Source organism: Dreissena polymorpha, chromosome 1, assembly GCF_020536995.1.
Source record: "Dreissena polymorpha isolate Duluth1 chromosome 1, UMN_Dpol_1.0, whole genome shotgun sequence".
In the NCBI taxonomy this organism is placed as follows: domain Eukaryota; kingdom Metazoa; phylum Mollusca; class Bivalvia; order Myida; family Dreissenidae; genus Dreissena; species Dreissena polymorpha.
Window position 1 is genome coordinate 133136074 of NC_068355.1, and position 17138 is coordinate 133153211.

At 33.1% G+C, this 17138-nt stretch overlaps 1 protein-coding gene across 7 annotated transcripts in view; it reads right to left on the reverse strand.

Moving 5' to 3' along the window:
• Nucleotides 1–559: 559 nt before the first annotated feature.
• The window catches only part of LOC127850608 (uncharacterized), a 39007-nt gene continuing 22428 nt past the window's right edge, over nt 560–17138 (reverse strand). For 2 of the 7 annotated variants that reach the window (XM_052383748.1, XM_052383786.1), the window contains 6 exons: nt 15108–15241; nt 14357–14531; nt 10681–10814; nt 10117–10225; nt 9563–9711; nt 560–1385 (listed from right to left, as the gene is read on the reverse strand). In XM_052383748.1, the coding sequence (XP_052239708.1) occupies nt 1147–1385; nt 9563–9711; nt 10117–10225; nt 10681–10814; nt 14357–14531; nt 15108–15241 (940 nt within the window). In that variant the 3' untranslated portion in view covers nt 560–1146. Of the gene's footprint in view, nt 1386–9562; nt 9712–10116; nt 10226–10680; nt 10815–14356; nt 14532–14938; nt 15050–15107; nt 15242–17138 lie in introns of those variants that run through there. The other 5 variants (XM_052383777.1, XM_052383803.1, XM_052383795.1 and 2 more) reach the window with 4 other exon arrangements.

The window sequence follows — 17138 nt, forward strand, 5'->3', positions numbered from 1 at the left end:
CATTACATGTTTATTTAACAGAAAGCATGGCAACCTGAAGACATGACATTTTCCTTGTTAAGGCTTGATATTAACTTTGTGAATACTCTGGAAGTCGGAGTCTTTACCCAGTCATCGAGCCACTTGCTCATAATAATTGTTTGATGATAATTTTGCTGATACATGTGTTGAAAAGCATAAAAACCCTTTGCAGAATGGTTATGTTTCTTAGTGTATCAGGTGAGATTTCTAGGACCATCCAGATCCTCTGTATTTCGATATTTGTTTGGGGTCATGTTTGAGGTATACACACTACCAAATCAGTTCCTGTTGATATGCTTTAAAGTTAACTGCACAACATCTTTGTAAAAAAAAATCATTATTGTTTTATTGGCGCAGAAAGCCAATATAAAACTTCATGGGGGTTAATCTGTTCACTCTTTTCAGTATAATGCGGTAAGTCAAAATTGTGGACAAATACCAATATTTTTATTTTTATTATTGTTACTGTATATACAATTCATTAAATTGAACATACATGGTATGGAACAATATCATGTATAAAAAAACACATATAAAGGTTAAACATAAAATGTCATGACTATTGAGCAAAACGATGAATAATGAATATAGTTGCAAAAGGATTGTATATATCATCTTATGATTGATCGCTTGTAACAACGACCATTAAGTTTATTACCATACTGGTAGACATCGCCAGTATGCACGATCTTGAAACATAATGTTTGAAGTCTCATGTGAACGTTAAAATAAAATGCGGTATGCAGAAAAGTTGTAGTGTTCGGAAAAATAAGATCCACAATGAAAAACAGTATGTTGAGACACTAAGAATGACACGGTATGCGAAATAAAGAAACGTTTTCACGGAGTTTGTCATCAAATAATGAATTGAACGCAACCGAAGGTGTTTTACCCACATATGCTTCTTTGCATTAAAACTGTATGGATTTCACAGGTGTGTAGTCGTTTACATACACATTTAAAACTGTCACAGGAAACGTCATAACTAATAGATAATGTAATAGTCTCCTTACACCAGCATGCAACACCAATACTGCTTTTTTTCAAGTCCGCGGTCAATACTGAACCAAACATGTTCGAATACCTTTTGTATTGAATGTTTCTTTCTACCTTTTGTCCTTTTCTTCAACGGATAATAATAAATATAGTATAGACGATCACTGTGCGAAAAAAGCTTTCATGGTCACGCGATCCATTTGTCGAGTCTCTTGACGGCTCACTACAGTTAACCTTATGCATTTGTGTGTTGCCTCTCGTTTCGTTTTTATTGTCTACATAATCAAGGCGGTCATTGTAGTCTTCGTAACGTTCATATAACGTTGACAAATCCGATGCGTCGATTGGAGATACTGTTTGTACTGACTCTGAAAAAAGATCGTTTTCGGTAATAATGGTATGCATCATTGCACAAGTAAGTAGCACAAAAACACAGTATGGTCTATGTAATTGAACATAAACAAAGGTGCATATATTGTGTATGTTGTTTTATTTCCGACGAGCCGTCTTTTGACGGCGATTGGTAAGTCACCGTAAAAATGAATGGGGATGGACAAATTTTGAAGGAACAACAACTAAGCAGCAATGGTATTATTTAATAATACTAAAACAACGACTACACCGGATTAAGTAAATTAAAAGTAATGATTTTCTCAAACTATCTTGAATTGATAAATAAAATATATGTGAATAAATACTTCGACAATAAATATCGGGAATATTTCCTGCATGGACCATGATATTTATACCAATAACACAGATTTTAAAGCAGTAAGTATAGTGTTAATTACGGTTTGTGTATAAATGTAGTATGTTATGAATAAAATATGCACAGCGAGATAAAAGGATTGAGAATTGAGCATGTGATAACAATGCGCTGGCAGAAGGATTTAACAAAACCTGACTGTTGTAAAAGAATATTACAGGAAACAGTACATTTTGAGATGGCAAAAACACTAAATATATCATGACATTATTTGATGAAATGATTATTGAGATAAACAAAATTCAACGATATGTGAAGAAAATGACAATATAGCGAACCGTAAAATATGTAACGAATTAAATTATGGGCAAATCTCACAAGAAAAAAGAGCAAATCGTTGATTCTATCATGGCGTAATAGTCATTAAACCTGATATACTAGCGATGAAACAATGCGCAACAGTATATTATGGGGTACGAATCAGCAGCGTTTGACACTAACTGTTCTGAATAAGGAGTTCTTTGGACTCGATTCTTCTGAAATTAAGGAGTCCGACCATACTTCAGGAAGTCCAAAAATGACATTTGTTTTCATACCATATTTGTTGGGTTATAGATTATCTTTCCTGTTTGGTTTCAGATCAAAGTTACAAGTGACTACTGTTCAATATTGTTTGTCATTTGTTATATCAGATTTATCTTTGTTATGTCAAAATTATTTGACAAATGCCAGTGATATTTATGTTAATCATTGTAAGTTTAAAAAAATACTATTTTCTATAATGCATTTATATATATGCTTGCTTGTTGATCCTCGGGGTTAGGTGTAAGAGCCCATTACTTTATACATTTTCACCATACTATTTAACATAATATAACAAAGCCAACAAACTGCAACCAAGTTACTGAAATTATCAATTGTTAGTGACATGTGTTCATTTCCGCACAACTGATTCACAGTCGTTCCCATCTTCAGTGCCTTTGGACCGTAAACTGTGCATTGTGTAAACAATTACAGGTATTGTGGTGATTTTTATTGTGATTCGATGCTGTTCAGCGAAATATCCGAGAAAAAAAGACCAAAATCGGTTTGATTCATAGTTCGATTGTTTCCCCTATTACTATTCGCGAATACTGCGACAAGGAACCAAAATAAATAATTTCCAATAGTTTTGTTTTGTCAATTGTTGTGTTTAAGAAGAATGATGAGTGGCATATTTGTCGGATTTTCAAAAGTGCAGACATTCTGATCTCGCGACACGAAATTTTTTTTTTATTGAGTTGGAGCGGACTTCCGTATTGTTAGTTTTGACCCCAGACAAATGATTTTTTTTGAGAGAACTTATAAAAAGAAAAGAGGAAAATTACACACCAAATATCAAACTCCACTATACAAGTCTTTATAAATAACTTGAGTCCCGGACTGTGAAAGCCTACATGTATATTAATGTCTTCATCCTTGGGAGTGGCCAGTTTTTACCCAACAGACGATTTTTAAACAAAACTTGGTGGAGGACCACAATAGAATGATACATTCTCCAAACCAAAATAATGAGTAAAATTGTTCTGATGTTCAGTTTCATTCCGGAAGTTACATCTTTACCCAATCCTTATGAAACTTGTTCAGAAACTTTTCACATAATTTCACATAGCAATCTAGTATTAGAACGCAGTTTTGTAATTTACCCAATAGTCATTTAGAACAATCTTCATACAAAGTTTCGTGAATATTGGAAATAAATATAATCTCTAGAGTATTCACAAAGTACATTTTGACAACGGACAATCCAAAAACGATGATTAACAATGGACAAAATACCATCACATAAGCTAACTGTAAGCAGTTGTGCTCATTCTATCTAATAAGGGCTCTTGCTATGTACATATGTGTAAGCTATGTCAGAGCACTGTGAAAGAGTTTTTATTCTACGATTTTGTTTAATAGACTGGGGTTCTTTGCGTTCAAAGTCGTTTGACAAAAGCGGGTCAACGCTAATTTACAATATAAAATGGACAAGAAAAGTATTTTCATCATAAAAATACATTAATAAGTAAACACAATCCGTCTTCTGAAAACAAACTTGTCGACCAGACAGGGTTTTTCATAGGATAAATGAAAAATACTTATTAAAGTGCATAGTCCCAATGATGGTATTGTTCTTGTGTTGTTTAGGCTTGCGACATCACTTAGCTTTGATTAGAAACTTCTCACCATCAATAGAGCAGCTGTCTATAATTTTCCTTGTTAAGAAGAACTCTTACGGTTCTCACGAAGTGGTTGAAGTGAGCGGCTATGACTTGGCATTAAAACTTCCTTCTGCGGTATGTAAAAGGTGAATATTAAATTACTGCAATTTTAATGTGACCATAAACAAATGCAACTAAACATTTTTATAGACAGTGTTCTACTATGACTATTCTTAGTAAGATGTCCTTTGGGCAGGGATTCTGATTTTTCGAAACAAATAAAAAAAGATGAATTTGAAGGAGTCTATCGGACTTTCTTGACACAAAACAATGAGTCCGAGTCTCATTTTAAGGAGTCTCGGACTACCGGACTTCCGTTAGTGTCAAACACGGGAGTGATTGAACATAACCTTTTAGTATTGTTACAGCTTTTGATTACCAAATGACTGAACGTAAATTTAAAATAACGAGTTGAACATTTAGTTTGCGAAAAAACAACGACTAGAGCCTTCATTATGAGATAACATACAAGTTAAACATAACACTTTGATTTGTGACGAGAAAAGGATAAAACTAACCCATACATGATTTTGCTAAAAGTTGGCTTCCACATTTAAGCATGCAAAAAGACGTAACAGAATTAGGTAGTTACTTGGTAATTTCTTCTTGTGATCGTAGCATACACACTTAATGTTGTACTCCATGGCTTTGCCAGGACTTTCAGTATACAAACTCTATATTTTTCTTTGCGTAATGGTACAAGGTGAATACGCACTTAATGGGATAATAACTTGGTACTTCAATTGTAGGAAACGATATTAGTTAGGTATTTTTTTTATTTCCTTCGTAAACATAATACACTTAGCATATAACATAATACATAATATGTCAAATATACACACAATTACTATGTTTGTTCACAATGCATTACTATATGATGGTACATAGCATTTTTGAAGACTATGATTGTTGTAGATAAAGCATGTGTATTTTGCCTATTACATATTACTTGAAAATACATACATTAAGCAAAATGTTACACAAAGTTTTTTATATTACTTGTGATACATAGCATCTGTGAAGACAATATTTGGTGTGAAATGAATATGTTTGAATTAGTTTCAAACAATATTTAAAAGTTTGCAAAAATGGTGCAATGTTACACAGGTCAATAAAGGTTATAATACAAATATACAAAAAAGAAAGAAAACAGGGGTGTTTGTTGCTTTAAGGTAGGTGTTCTTATGTAATTGAGTATAGGTAAAGATATTTTTAGGGTAGGTGTATTAATTGGGCAAAAAAAATGCGCCCAGCGAGTAATTTAATATATGTAGTTTGGTTGTGTTGTTGCGATTAATTCCTCGATTTTATTTCTAGTATTAAAAAATGGTACAAACATTTCTACTATTGGTGTTGTTTTCTCCTGTTTGCATTTAAAGATAAAATATTTAGCCAACAATATTATGAAGTTAATGACATGTGCATTGTAAGCATCAGCTAGGGTCAAATTACAAAAAAAGTATAGTTGCATAATTTAGCTCCAAGTTTTCTAACCTTTCTTACTTGTCGTAAATAAAGTTTTTTATATCCGTCCAAAACTTTTGAATAGGATGACAATCCCATAATAAGTGAATATTCGTTTCTATGTGCATATTACAAAAATCACATAATGTTGATGGAACGAGATTGCATTTATGGAGGAAAGAATTGTTTGGTAAAATATGCATGAGGTATTTATATTGGAAGTTTCTAAGTTTGGTGTCAATAGTTAATTTGATTGGTTGGTTAAAGATGGTTCTTTGGTTTTGATTATTCAGAGTTTCTTTCCATTTATCAAATTGTTTGAACACTTCTGGTTTTCGTTTTAGTGTAAGTGATTTATATACCATTTTGCAAGCTTTTGTATTTTCTATTATTTCTTTAAGCTTGTATTGCGGTGTGGTATAAATAATATCGTTTTCTTTTAGTCTATGTTTCCATTCAACAGGTATGCTTTTTACAATTTGATGGTATTTTATAAAGTCTGCTTTATGTATTTCATAAAGGTTTGTTATATCTTGAAAACTGTAAAAAGATCTTTTCCTGAAATCATTTATATGTTCAATAAATTGAATACCTCTGTCGTACCATGTTTTTATAACGAAAGTTTTATTTTCGTTTTTTATAAATGAATTATTCCAGATAAGTAGTTTTTGTACAGATATTTCATCTTTTTCTAACGCAATGCTGAGCCAACCACTCAGACTGTTTTTTAAGAATACGGATTTTATGTTAAGGTCTTTAACTTCCTTTTCATGATAGTTTGATTTAAAAATCAACGTTCCATCATAACTATTTAGCATATTGGTGTATATTTTAATCAGTTTTGAATCTGGTTGAAATATAAATCTTTTTATCCAACTGGCTTTGAGAGATTTTAAGAATATGTCAATTTCAAACATTTTTAAACCACCGTCGGCATAATCTTGTGTGATTCGCTTTCTGGCAACTTTATCTGGTTTTTCGTCCCACAGAAATTTGTAACAAAGCGATTTTATATTTGAGATTATGTCTTGAGATGGGTTTGGTAAAACTATTAATGCATATACAACCTTGGGTATTGCAAAAGTTTTTTAAACTGTAATTTTTCCAATTAAAGATAGTTTCCAACGCTTCCATTGATTTAAACAAGTTTCAAAAGCATGAATTTTTCCCGGAATATTTAATGACATTATTTCTACGGGATCGTTGCTAAATTCTATTCATAAGGTTGAAGCATGGTTGGAGCTCCAGATAAATTCATTGTGTTTACAAAATTCAATAAAGACTATTTTTAAGTGCCCCTAGCTTAAGGATTTTTAATTTATGTCTGTTTAATGGTTGTTTTTTTTATATACCATATGTATATAGCGCCCCTTTCATACTCGCGGGTGCGTTCAAAGGCGCTTTACATGTTTTTCCCTGATCACTGAGTCACAATTCGTCCGTTAACATCTTGACGCAGTATGCAGCCACGGCACATTGGCTTATTTCCCTCACAGGTACCCATTTATACACCTGGGTGGAGAGGAGCAGATGTGGGATAAATTTCTTGCTCAAGGAAATTCCAGTGGTCAGGGCGGGATTCGAACCCGGCACCTCTCGATCCCTAAGCCAGCGTCCTACCATTAGACAACTGCTCCCACTAATGTTAATTCGGATATTACTGCAAATTTTTCTATGTTTTTTATTAATGTTTCGAATGATGTTCGAGAACCATCAAGTATGAAAGAGGCATCATCAGCAAAAAGCGACTGTTTTAATTCTACATTTTTAATTGTTATTCCTTTGACTTGTGTGTTAATTTCAATGTCTATCGACATCGATTCAATGCAAATAATGAAAAGGTAAGGAGATAAAGGACATCCTTGTCTGACCCCTCTTCGTATACTGAAAAAATCTTAAAAATGACCATTATTTGTAACGCGTGATGTTGCATCTTTATAAAATAGCATTACCCACTGTATGGTCTGCTCACTAAATCCGAAATGGCGGAGGTATTTAAACATAAATCCATGATCCAAACTGTCGAATGCTTTATTAAAATCTGAAAAAAGGAGACCATTTTCATTACTTTCATCCATTAGTTCAATAATTTCATGCAAAAGTCTTACGTTTTCGCCAATATATCTTCCTTTGATAAATCCTGTTTTATTTATACTGATTATATCATTTAAATAAGGTTTTATACGATTGGCAATGGATTTTGTAGCTATTTTGTAAACAACGTTAAGAAGCGAGATGGGCCTCCTGTTATCGATCAAAAGGGTGTCAATTCCAGTCTTAGGTAGTAAAGTAATTATGCTTTGTTTTTGCAATTCTGTAAGGTTATTGGTGTCTAAAGAGTTGTTAAGAGAATTAACGACATATTGCTTAATATCATTACAAAATATTTTGTAAAATTCTGCAGATATGCCATCTAATCATGGACTTTTATTGTTTTTCATGTTTAGCAGTGCTTTAGCGCATTCATACTCTGATAGGTATTTTTGTTCATTTTGCGTTGGTTATGGGTTTATTTTATTGCAGATATTGGTATAGAAACGTTCATGGTTGTTTATATCTATATTGTTGTTTTTTTATAAAGATTTTCATAAAATTTGGCAGAGTGTTTTAGTATTTCTTTTTTGATCTTGTATTACAGCATTATAATTAGTTTTTAGTTGTTGTATAGTTTTAGCTTCTGATCTTTTTTTTTCAAGATTTGCAAAATATTAAGTGTATTTTTCGGAGCCTTCAATCCATTGTGCCTTAGCTCGCATCATTATTCCTTTTATATTATGTTCAATTAGATCATTTAATTCGCTTTTTGAATCGTTCAGTTGTTTGCATTTTTCTAAATCGTTACTATTTATTGTTAATTGTTCTTCTGATTCTGCAATTCTTGATTTAAGTGTTTCTTCCTGCTCGTTTTTCTTTCTATTTATTTTACTGGCGTATTTAATAGTTTCGTCTCGAATGCTACCTTTCATTATTTCCCATAATGTATGATTAGCTTCGCGATTAATATGTGCAATTTCCAATAAAGACGTACGGATACATTTTTTATATTCCTGTTCAAATACATATGAGTTGTTCATTGTAAAATAACCTGGACCTCTGCAATGGGAATGTATGTCGAATTGAATTGATATTAAAGAGTGGTCCGATTTAAATCCTGGAGAAATGTTGCAATCTGCGAGACAATTTGCAATGTCTTGAGATATAAGGAAATAATCTAATCGACAAAATATAGGTGGTTGAGTGTTTGAATGCCATGTGAATACTTTTTTATGTGGATGTTTTAAACGCCATATATCACATAGATCATTGTTTTCTATTATTTCATTAATTTTTACGCTACATTTTTTATTTGTATCTGATCGACCGTTTAATTTATCTAAATTATAGTTAATAACAGTGTTAAAATCCCCTCCCAGGATAAGAGAGTGGTCATTATACATCTGTATATGTCTATCCAAGCTATTAAAAAATTCCGTATTATCTGTGTTGGGACCGTAAATATTAAACATAACAATAATTTTCCTTGAATTTCTATTTTCAATATTTGAAGCCTGCCCATGATTGTTTCCTTATATTCTAAGATAGTGTATTTAAAATATAAATCTTTCTTGATAAAAATGCCTATACCTAGAGAGTTAGAGCTGTTGCCGCTTAAAACAAGGTCTCCTCCCCATTGATTACCTCCAAGTTGCGTTATCTACCTCTGCATTACAATGTGATTCTTGAAGAAATCATACATTGAATTTGTTTTCTTTAAGCTATTGAACCATAATGGAACGTTTTGCTGATGATGCTAAGCCTTGTGTGTTATAACTGCATATTTGACTATCATTTTTCAAGTAGGTGTGCTCGTTGTCATGTTTATCTTTTTTAACTAACAATGTGTTGTAAGTATTTGGAACGTAACCCTTAAACAAAATATTATGTTTACACCCCAAAAATTAACAGGTACACATAATGAATAATAAAAAAGTACTTCTTTGCACTTCTTTGTTGTACATGTGGCAGCCGAACTGCATGCGGTACTTACTTGGTACATCCTTGCTGTGTATTTGGTTTCAGAACTCACTAAGGTACTTACTTGGTACTTTCTGTGTGTATTAGTTTTATCTGAACTCGCTAAATCACTTACTTGGTACATCCTTGGTGTACTTGTGACACAGGAATTCAATGTGGTACTGCAGTGACGCCCTGAAGATCATTTTAAAGAATCGCTGCGAATCTCTCGAGCAGTAGACGTTCAAGCTGTTGTCCAGACAGCCTAAAAGGCTCTGGACACCACTGAAACGAGGTCATGTAGTTATGGTAAAATGTAATCTGTATATGCAAGTAAATGCAAGGATTGAAATCCAGAAGTCCTGCTTTCTGTAATTAATCGTGCGGATTAATTCATGTTTCGATGCACGTGACTGACAAAAGTGCGATAAAGTTATAATTTAATCGATTTGTGCATACATTAAAATAAATTATTCCCCATAATGAACTCATTGAGGAACTATGATAAACCGCTTAGGATGTAACATTCTAAAAAAAAATGAAAATCGATCGAATTCTTTTTATTTTCCGCCATATTACGCAACATAACGAAATAATTCTATATTTTGTCTAAGAATAATAAATAAATATATTTAATAAGTTTGTTTGTGCTATAGACAGTCTAAGATAACAAAAAATAAGCGGACGTACGTGCACGCGGGCACACTGTTCTTGTTGATGGAGTAAACTTTGTGGCATTCATCGTACGCCTGCTGAAACCGTGTGTCATTTCTGCATAGCTTGTGGAGGCGTTCAAAGTCTGCAGGACATAAAGTTTGCAAGTGCATTAAAAAATCACGAAATAATATGACTGCCAAGTTTCAGGGTAATTTAAAGAAAAGTATTCGATTCTAATAGTAAGAAAAATATTTTAGACACTTTGCTGGCATTCGTAAATATTGCTTGTGATGTGTATAGTTTTGGGGGAAAAGGATGGTGATATAGGAAGATGAAATACATGACTCGCGTAAACTCTTGTTTCTTCTTTACTTGTGCGAGTGCTAAACAATTGGTTTAGATCTATCTTACCAATCTGAACCTTCAATGGTTTCGTTTGACTGCTCCAATGCAAAGACCCGAACATTTTGATTGTGTGTTTAATTTTGTGTTGTGTTAATTGCCCTATATTTTATAACCAATAGCTTGTTTGCCATAAATAAAAGACTAAACACAACTTTAAAAAAACAACAGTAAAAACACAAAACTTGCACGAACCGTGTCTAAACTTGCAAATCGTTTGGACCTGTGTCTTGTAAGCTTTCCAACTTTCGACTATGACGTCACACCATGGTGAGACACTCTGATTTACACACGTATCTACGTTATACACTGACTTCCCGGGTCTTGAACTGCAACAAATACGTATACATTTATTGGCGTCGCTCTGGAGAGCGGCGACTAGTAAGTAATGATTTTTTTTTCGCTTATGGGAAGAGAAGTTATATTACGGATACATGTATATATTTTTGTTTCAAGAATATCTTGCATAGTGGTGATTTTTTTTTGGTAAATTAGTATAGATAAGTACTGCATTTGTGCCTATAACATTTATTACAACATTTATTGCCAAAAATGCAAAGCTAATTGTTTTAATTAATAACTGATCCACAACTGATCACAGGGGAAAGATCACATGGACTGGGCAAATACGCGAAACTTTCTGGTTTTGTATAAAAACAAAACATAATCAAAATATATTTATTTTGTGGTTTTTCTAATTTCTTATTTAGTGGAGAATCAATGTAGTACGATATTTGACGACCTATCGCGCAAGCAAGTTTATTGGAAGGCGTAGTGGTACGAAAACGTACAATGTATTAGTTTATTAATAGACATATAATAACGATCGCTATACACAACTTCACCAAATAGCAGTACATAAATGATCTCAGCCGGAATAGCTCAGTTGGGAGAGCGTTAGACTGAAGTTGTTTACGCAACAAACATCTAAAGGCCCCCGGTTCAATCCGGCACGAACGGAACAGTTCGGCGGCTGACAATTTTTTTCAGTCAGGTTAATAAATATAATAAAGCTTTATTTTATGCAGACATTTTAAAGTCCATTTTACTACAATCGGACATTTTTTATTAAAATTAATGGATGCCGCGTGGTGACAACGTTAATTAAAATTTCTTATGTCACTTAAATACACGTGTTTTTATGTTAACAAATAAATGCAAACAACACATCTATTATCCATGTATTTTTATGATTGTCTATCAAAGGCCCTAAGTACTATCCCTACCCAAATAGAGCGCGAAGCGCGACACGTATTATTGGTTATAACAATGAGTTGCGATAAAGGAAGCAGCCGCTTATCAAGGAGGAGCTGTGTTCCAGCAACCTGTTTCCCTAGAGTCAAGCACTCCTCGGAGTTCTTTTAATAACCACATAAGGTGCGCGAAGCGCGACACGTATTACTATCCAGGTGGTATGAGCCCTTTAGCATTATCCGACCATTACGTCCATAGTTATCTTCCTTAGAATTTGAGAAATTTTGAAATCGTTGTTCGAAGTCCAAAATTTTCATCCGATTGTTCCCAAACTTTCACAGTTTTTTTTATCAATACGGATCCAACCCTCTATATGAGCAATATCGGACCATAAGTCCAGAATTATGTCTCTTTGAATTAAAAAATACAAGTGAAAAACTGCTTGGTTAGGTGATTATGTCAACATTTTTCATCCGATTCTTTCCAAACTTACAGTGTCTTCATATCAATGAGCATTTTTACCTCATTAAAAATGAGCAACATCGGGACAATAATTCCAGATTTTTTTCTATTAAATTTGACAAAATAAATTATTTCCACTTGTTTAAAAGATTTCACAACTTTCGTCTGAATCTTTCCAATCTTGTTATTTTTTATATCAGTATTACTGATATAAAGTATATGATGACTATCGGAGCAATAAATCTATTATGATCTTTTACTGAATTTCAAAGTATTGTGAAATGCAGCTTCTTTATGCAATTTACAGTTTTCATTCAATTTTTTTTTCAAACTTTTACAGTGTTTTCATATCAATGACTCACCCCCTATCGTTAATGAGCAACGTAAGAATAAGTTCAGAATCATCTCCCCTTGAAGTTGAGAAAATTATGAAATTTGCTTACAAGATATAGCAGATTTTTTAAAACCTACACAGTTCTATTCCATTAATGAAAACTGCACACGGATGCCATTAAAAAAAGGAAACCAATGTAAATAAAATGAACTATGAAATATTTGGGGGTTACAACACAAAATCATAGATAATGGTTATTTGGGGGTTATAACACAACATCATAAATAATGGTTATTTGGGGGTTATAACACAAATTTATAGATAATGGTTATACCAGTATCTTTTTCTATTTTGTTTAAAATAATCGACCAATATATTAATAATTACAGTAGACAAAAAAATCGTTCCATGTAACTTCATTGAGTGCCTTTTACACTGAAATTCACGACGCCCTTTGATGCTTTGCATCAATACGTATCTTGTTATGTAAACAAATAAATAACACAATTTACCAGTTGTTGAATCACTAACCGACGCGTTAAAGGGACTGTCCAACAGTCAAATGCGTCGTTCGACGCGAATCTATATTTTGGCGAACTGCGAGGATTGCTTATAAAGCTAAAACATACCTCCGCACTTGACGTGAGCGTGGATGATCGAGTAGTAAAGTCGGGAGACATTTTACTCCAAAACTCCATGACTCTAGGGGTCAGTGGTTCGAGTCCTGTGGAGGCTAACGTTTTGTCTTCTTTTTTAAAATTGTATTCTTATTTTTTACTGGAGAATTGTAGTTCAAATGTTTAAATTTATCAATATAAAGCATTTAAAGCAGTTAATGATAAGCTTTAATACATGCCAAAATCTGTTGGACAGTCCCTTTAACAGTCTATAAACACATCACGATAAAATACATTGTATAGTTACGAAATAGTTTTGACCTTTAATTTTACTTTGATGCACACAAAATTCGAATTCGGAAACAGAAATAACATAAAACTATTTTATTTACGTATAGCACATGATTGTCAAGCTTTGGTACGAATGTTTCTTAATTACAAGTTTTTGTTGTTGACATAGCTTCAACACAAAAAAATGTATGGGCTAAACGCGTGTGTGGAATTTGGAAAATGAGTTATACCGGTTATTTTCAGTGAATTAACATGGGAACAATAACGAGTATGGCAGACCGTCGTAATGAAATTACTGAATGCATCTGACCTTGTATGACAAGATTGATATGTTAGTATGTTTAATCTGACAGTACTACATGAATAGGTAATTTCATTGATAGTCGGTTGCCTGACAGCGTGCGTGTTAATTCACGGGTGGTTAGCGTGTGGCTATTGTAATAATAAGGAAAACATCATTTTGAATGAAATTTAATTAAACTATAACGACAAATCAACTTCACTGGAAAAAACATTTTACTATCTAATATTTATATAACAATGTATTCAACGCAAAATGAACCAATAATAGGGTGCATCGCCATTACTTTATCAATAGTGCAGCGAATTCCATGAACTCGGTCTTATTAAACGCAGAAATGAATTTCTTTTCTGGACATGTACATATCTTACCATATTTAACATTTGCTGGGTCAATTGTTAAGTAAAAACACGATACACTACTCACATGACCTACTCGTTTTTTCAGAGAGGTTGATTTTTCGTTATAGTTTGACTATTTTTCATTCAAAATGATGTTTTTACTTATAATTGTCGTAGCAACAAGCTAATCACCTGTGTGTTTATAAAAAAAAAGAAATTTAATCAACACGTATCGCACGTTACACCTTCCTATAACAACGGTATCGCCCCAAATCTCTTAATTTTACGTGTCTATGATCAATATTATTCAACTATTCCTGCTATTTCTTACTCGCAAATTTCGTCGAAGAGGTGTGGCTTCTCAAGGAATGCAGAATACTTTCGTGAGATTTTGTCGGTGAGTTGCCATTGTCGAACACACGCATGGTAGTACCCATTCTCCTTTTTGGTCTCGCATTTCCGCGGATACGTTACCCCGTGCACCGCCCTTGCCAATATAAGAGCACCTAAACATAAAAACCGTGACATCGATACCGCCCTCGCCAATATTAGAGCACCTTAACATAGAAACAGTGACATCGATACCGCCCTCGCCAATATTAGAGCACCTAAACATAGATAGAAACCGTGACATCGATGAAAATAGACAGAATGGGCATGATAAGCATATTTGCATAAATCAAAGATTTGTAATCGCATTATTACTTGTATTGTACATAAAAATTATATTACTATCGTTGTTGTTATTGTTAATATAATAATAATGATTATTATTTTTATTTTTATTATAGAATAATAATAATTATAATTAAACGTAAAATATTTGCATTGCTCATTTTGCATGCATACGTGTAAATGTTTTTTTTCCCGTTTTTTTTGGAAAAATCCCAAAAGTGAGTTTTAATATACTTACCAAGATAGATACAAATAGCCATGATGAAATATTTGTTCCAATTTACGCTATCCAAGTGTTCGAAAAGGTTTAACAGGCGAAACGAATATGGCCTTACTTGTTTGCCATAAATAAAAGACTAAACACAACTTTAAAAAAACAACAGTAAAAACACAAAACTTGCACGAACCGTGTCTAAACTTGCAAATCGTTTGGACCTGTGTCTTGTAAGCTTTCCAACTTTCGACTATGACGTCACACCATGGTGAGACACTCTGATTTACACACGTATCTACGTTATACACTGACTTCCCGGGTCTTGAACTGCAACAAATACGTATACATTTATTGGCGTCGCTCTGGAGAGCGGCGACTAGTAAGTAATGATTTTTTTTTCGCTTATGGGAAGAGAAGTTATATTACGGATACATGTATATATTTTTGTTTCAAGAATATCTTGCATAGTGGTGATTTTTTTTTGGTAAATTAGTATAGATAAGTACTGCATTTGTGCCTATAACATTTATTACAACATTTATTGCCAAAAATGCAAAGCTAATTGTTTTAATTAATAACTGATCCACAACTGATCACAGGGGAAAGATCACATGGACTGGGCAAATACGCGAAACTTTCTGGTTTTGTATAAAAACAAAACATAATCAAAATATATTTATTTTGTGGTTTTTCTAATTTCTTATTTAGTGGAGAATCAATGTAGTACGATATTTGACGACCTATCGCGCAAGCAAGTTTATTGGAAGGCGTAGTGGTACGAAAACGTACAATGTATTAGTTTATTAATAGACATATAATAACGATCGCTATACACAACTTCACCAAATAGCAGTACATAAATGATCTCAGCCGGAATAGCTCAGTTGGGAGAGCGTTAGACTGAAGTTGTTTACGCAACAAACATCTAAAGGCCCCCGGTTCAATCCGGCACGAACGGAACAGTTCGGCGGCTGACAATTTTTTTCAGTCAGGTTAATAAATATAATAAAGCTTTATTTTATGCAGACATTTTAAAGTCCATTTTACTACAATCGGACATTTTTTATTAAAATTAATGGATGCCGCGTGGTGACAACGTTAATTAAAATTTCTTATGTCACTTAAATACACGTGTTTTTATGTTAACAAATAAATGCAAACAACACATCTATTATCCATGTATTTTTATGATTGTCTATCAAAGGCCCTAAGTACTATCCCTACCCAAATAGAGCGCGAAGCGCGACACGTATTATTGGTTATAACAATGAGTTGCGATAAAGGAAGCAGCCGCTTATCAAGGAGGAGCTGTGTTCCAGCAACCTGTTTCCCTAGAGTCAAGCACTCCTCGGAGTTCTTTTAATAACCACATAAGGTGCGCGAAGCGCGACACGTATTACTATCCAGGTGGTATGAGCCCTTTAGCATTATCCGACCATTACGTCCATAGTTATCTTCCTTAGAATTTGAGAAATTTTGAAATCGTTGTTCGAAGTCCAAAATTTTCATCCGATTGTTCCCAAACTTTCACAGTTTTTTTTATCAATACGGATCCAACCCTCTATATGAGCAATATCGGACCATAAGTCCAGAATTATGTCTCTTTGAATTAAAAAATACAAGTGAAAAACTGCTTGGTTAGGTGATTATGTCAACATTTTTCATCCGATTCTTTCCAAACTTACAGTGTCTTCATATCAATGAGCATTTTTACCTCATTAAAAATGAGCAACATCGGGACAATAATTCCAGATTTTTTTCTATTAAATTTGACAAAATAAATTATTTCCACTTGTTTAAAAGATTTCACAACTTTCGTCTGAATCTTTCCAATCTTGTTATTTTTTATATCAGTATTACTGATATAAAGTATATGATGACTATCGGAGCAATAAATCTATTATGATCTTTTACTGAATTTCAAAGTATTGTGAAATGCAGCTTCTTTATGCAATTTACAGTTTTCATTCAATTTTTTTTTCAAACTTTTACAGTGTTTTCATATCAATGACTCACCCCCTATCGTTAATGAGCAACGTAAGAATAAGTTCAGAATCATCTCCCCTTGAAGTTGAGAAAATTATGAAATTTGCTTACAAGATATAGCAGATTTTTTAAAACCTACACAGTTCTATTCCATTAATGAAAACTGCACACGGATGCCATTAAAAAAAGGAAACCAATGTAAATAAAATGAACTATGAAATATTTGGGGGTTACAACA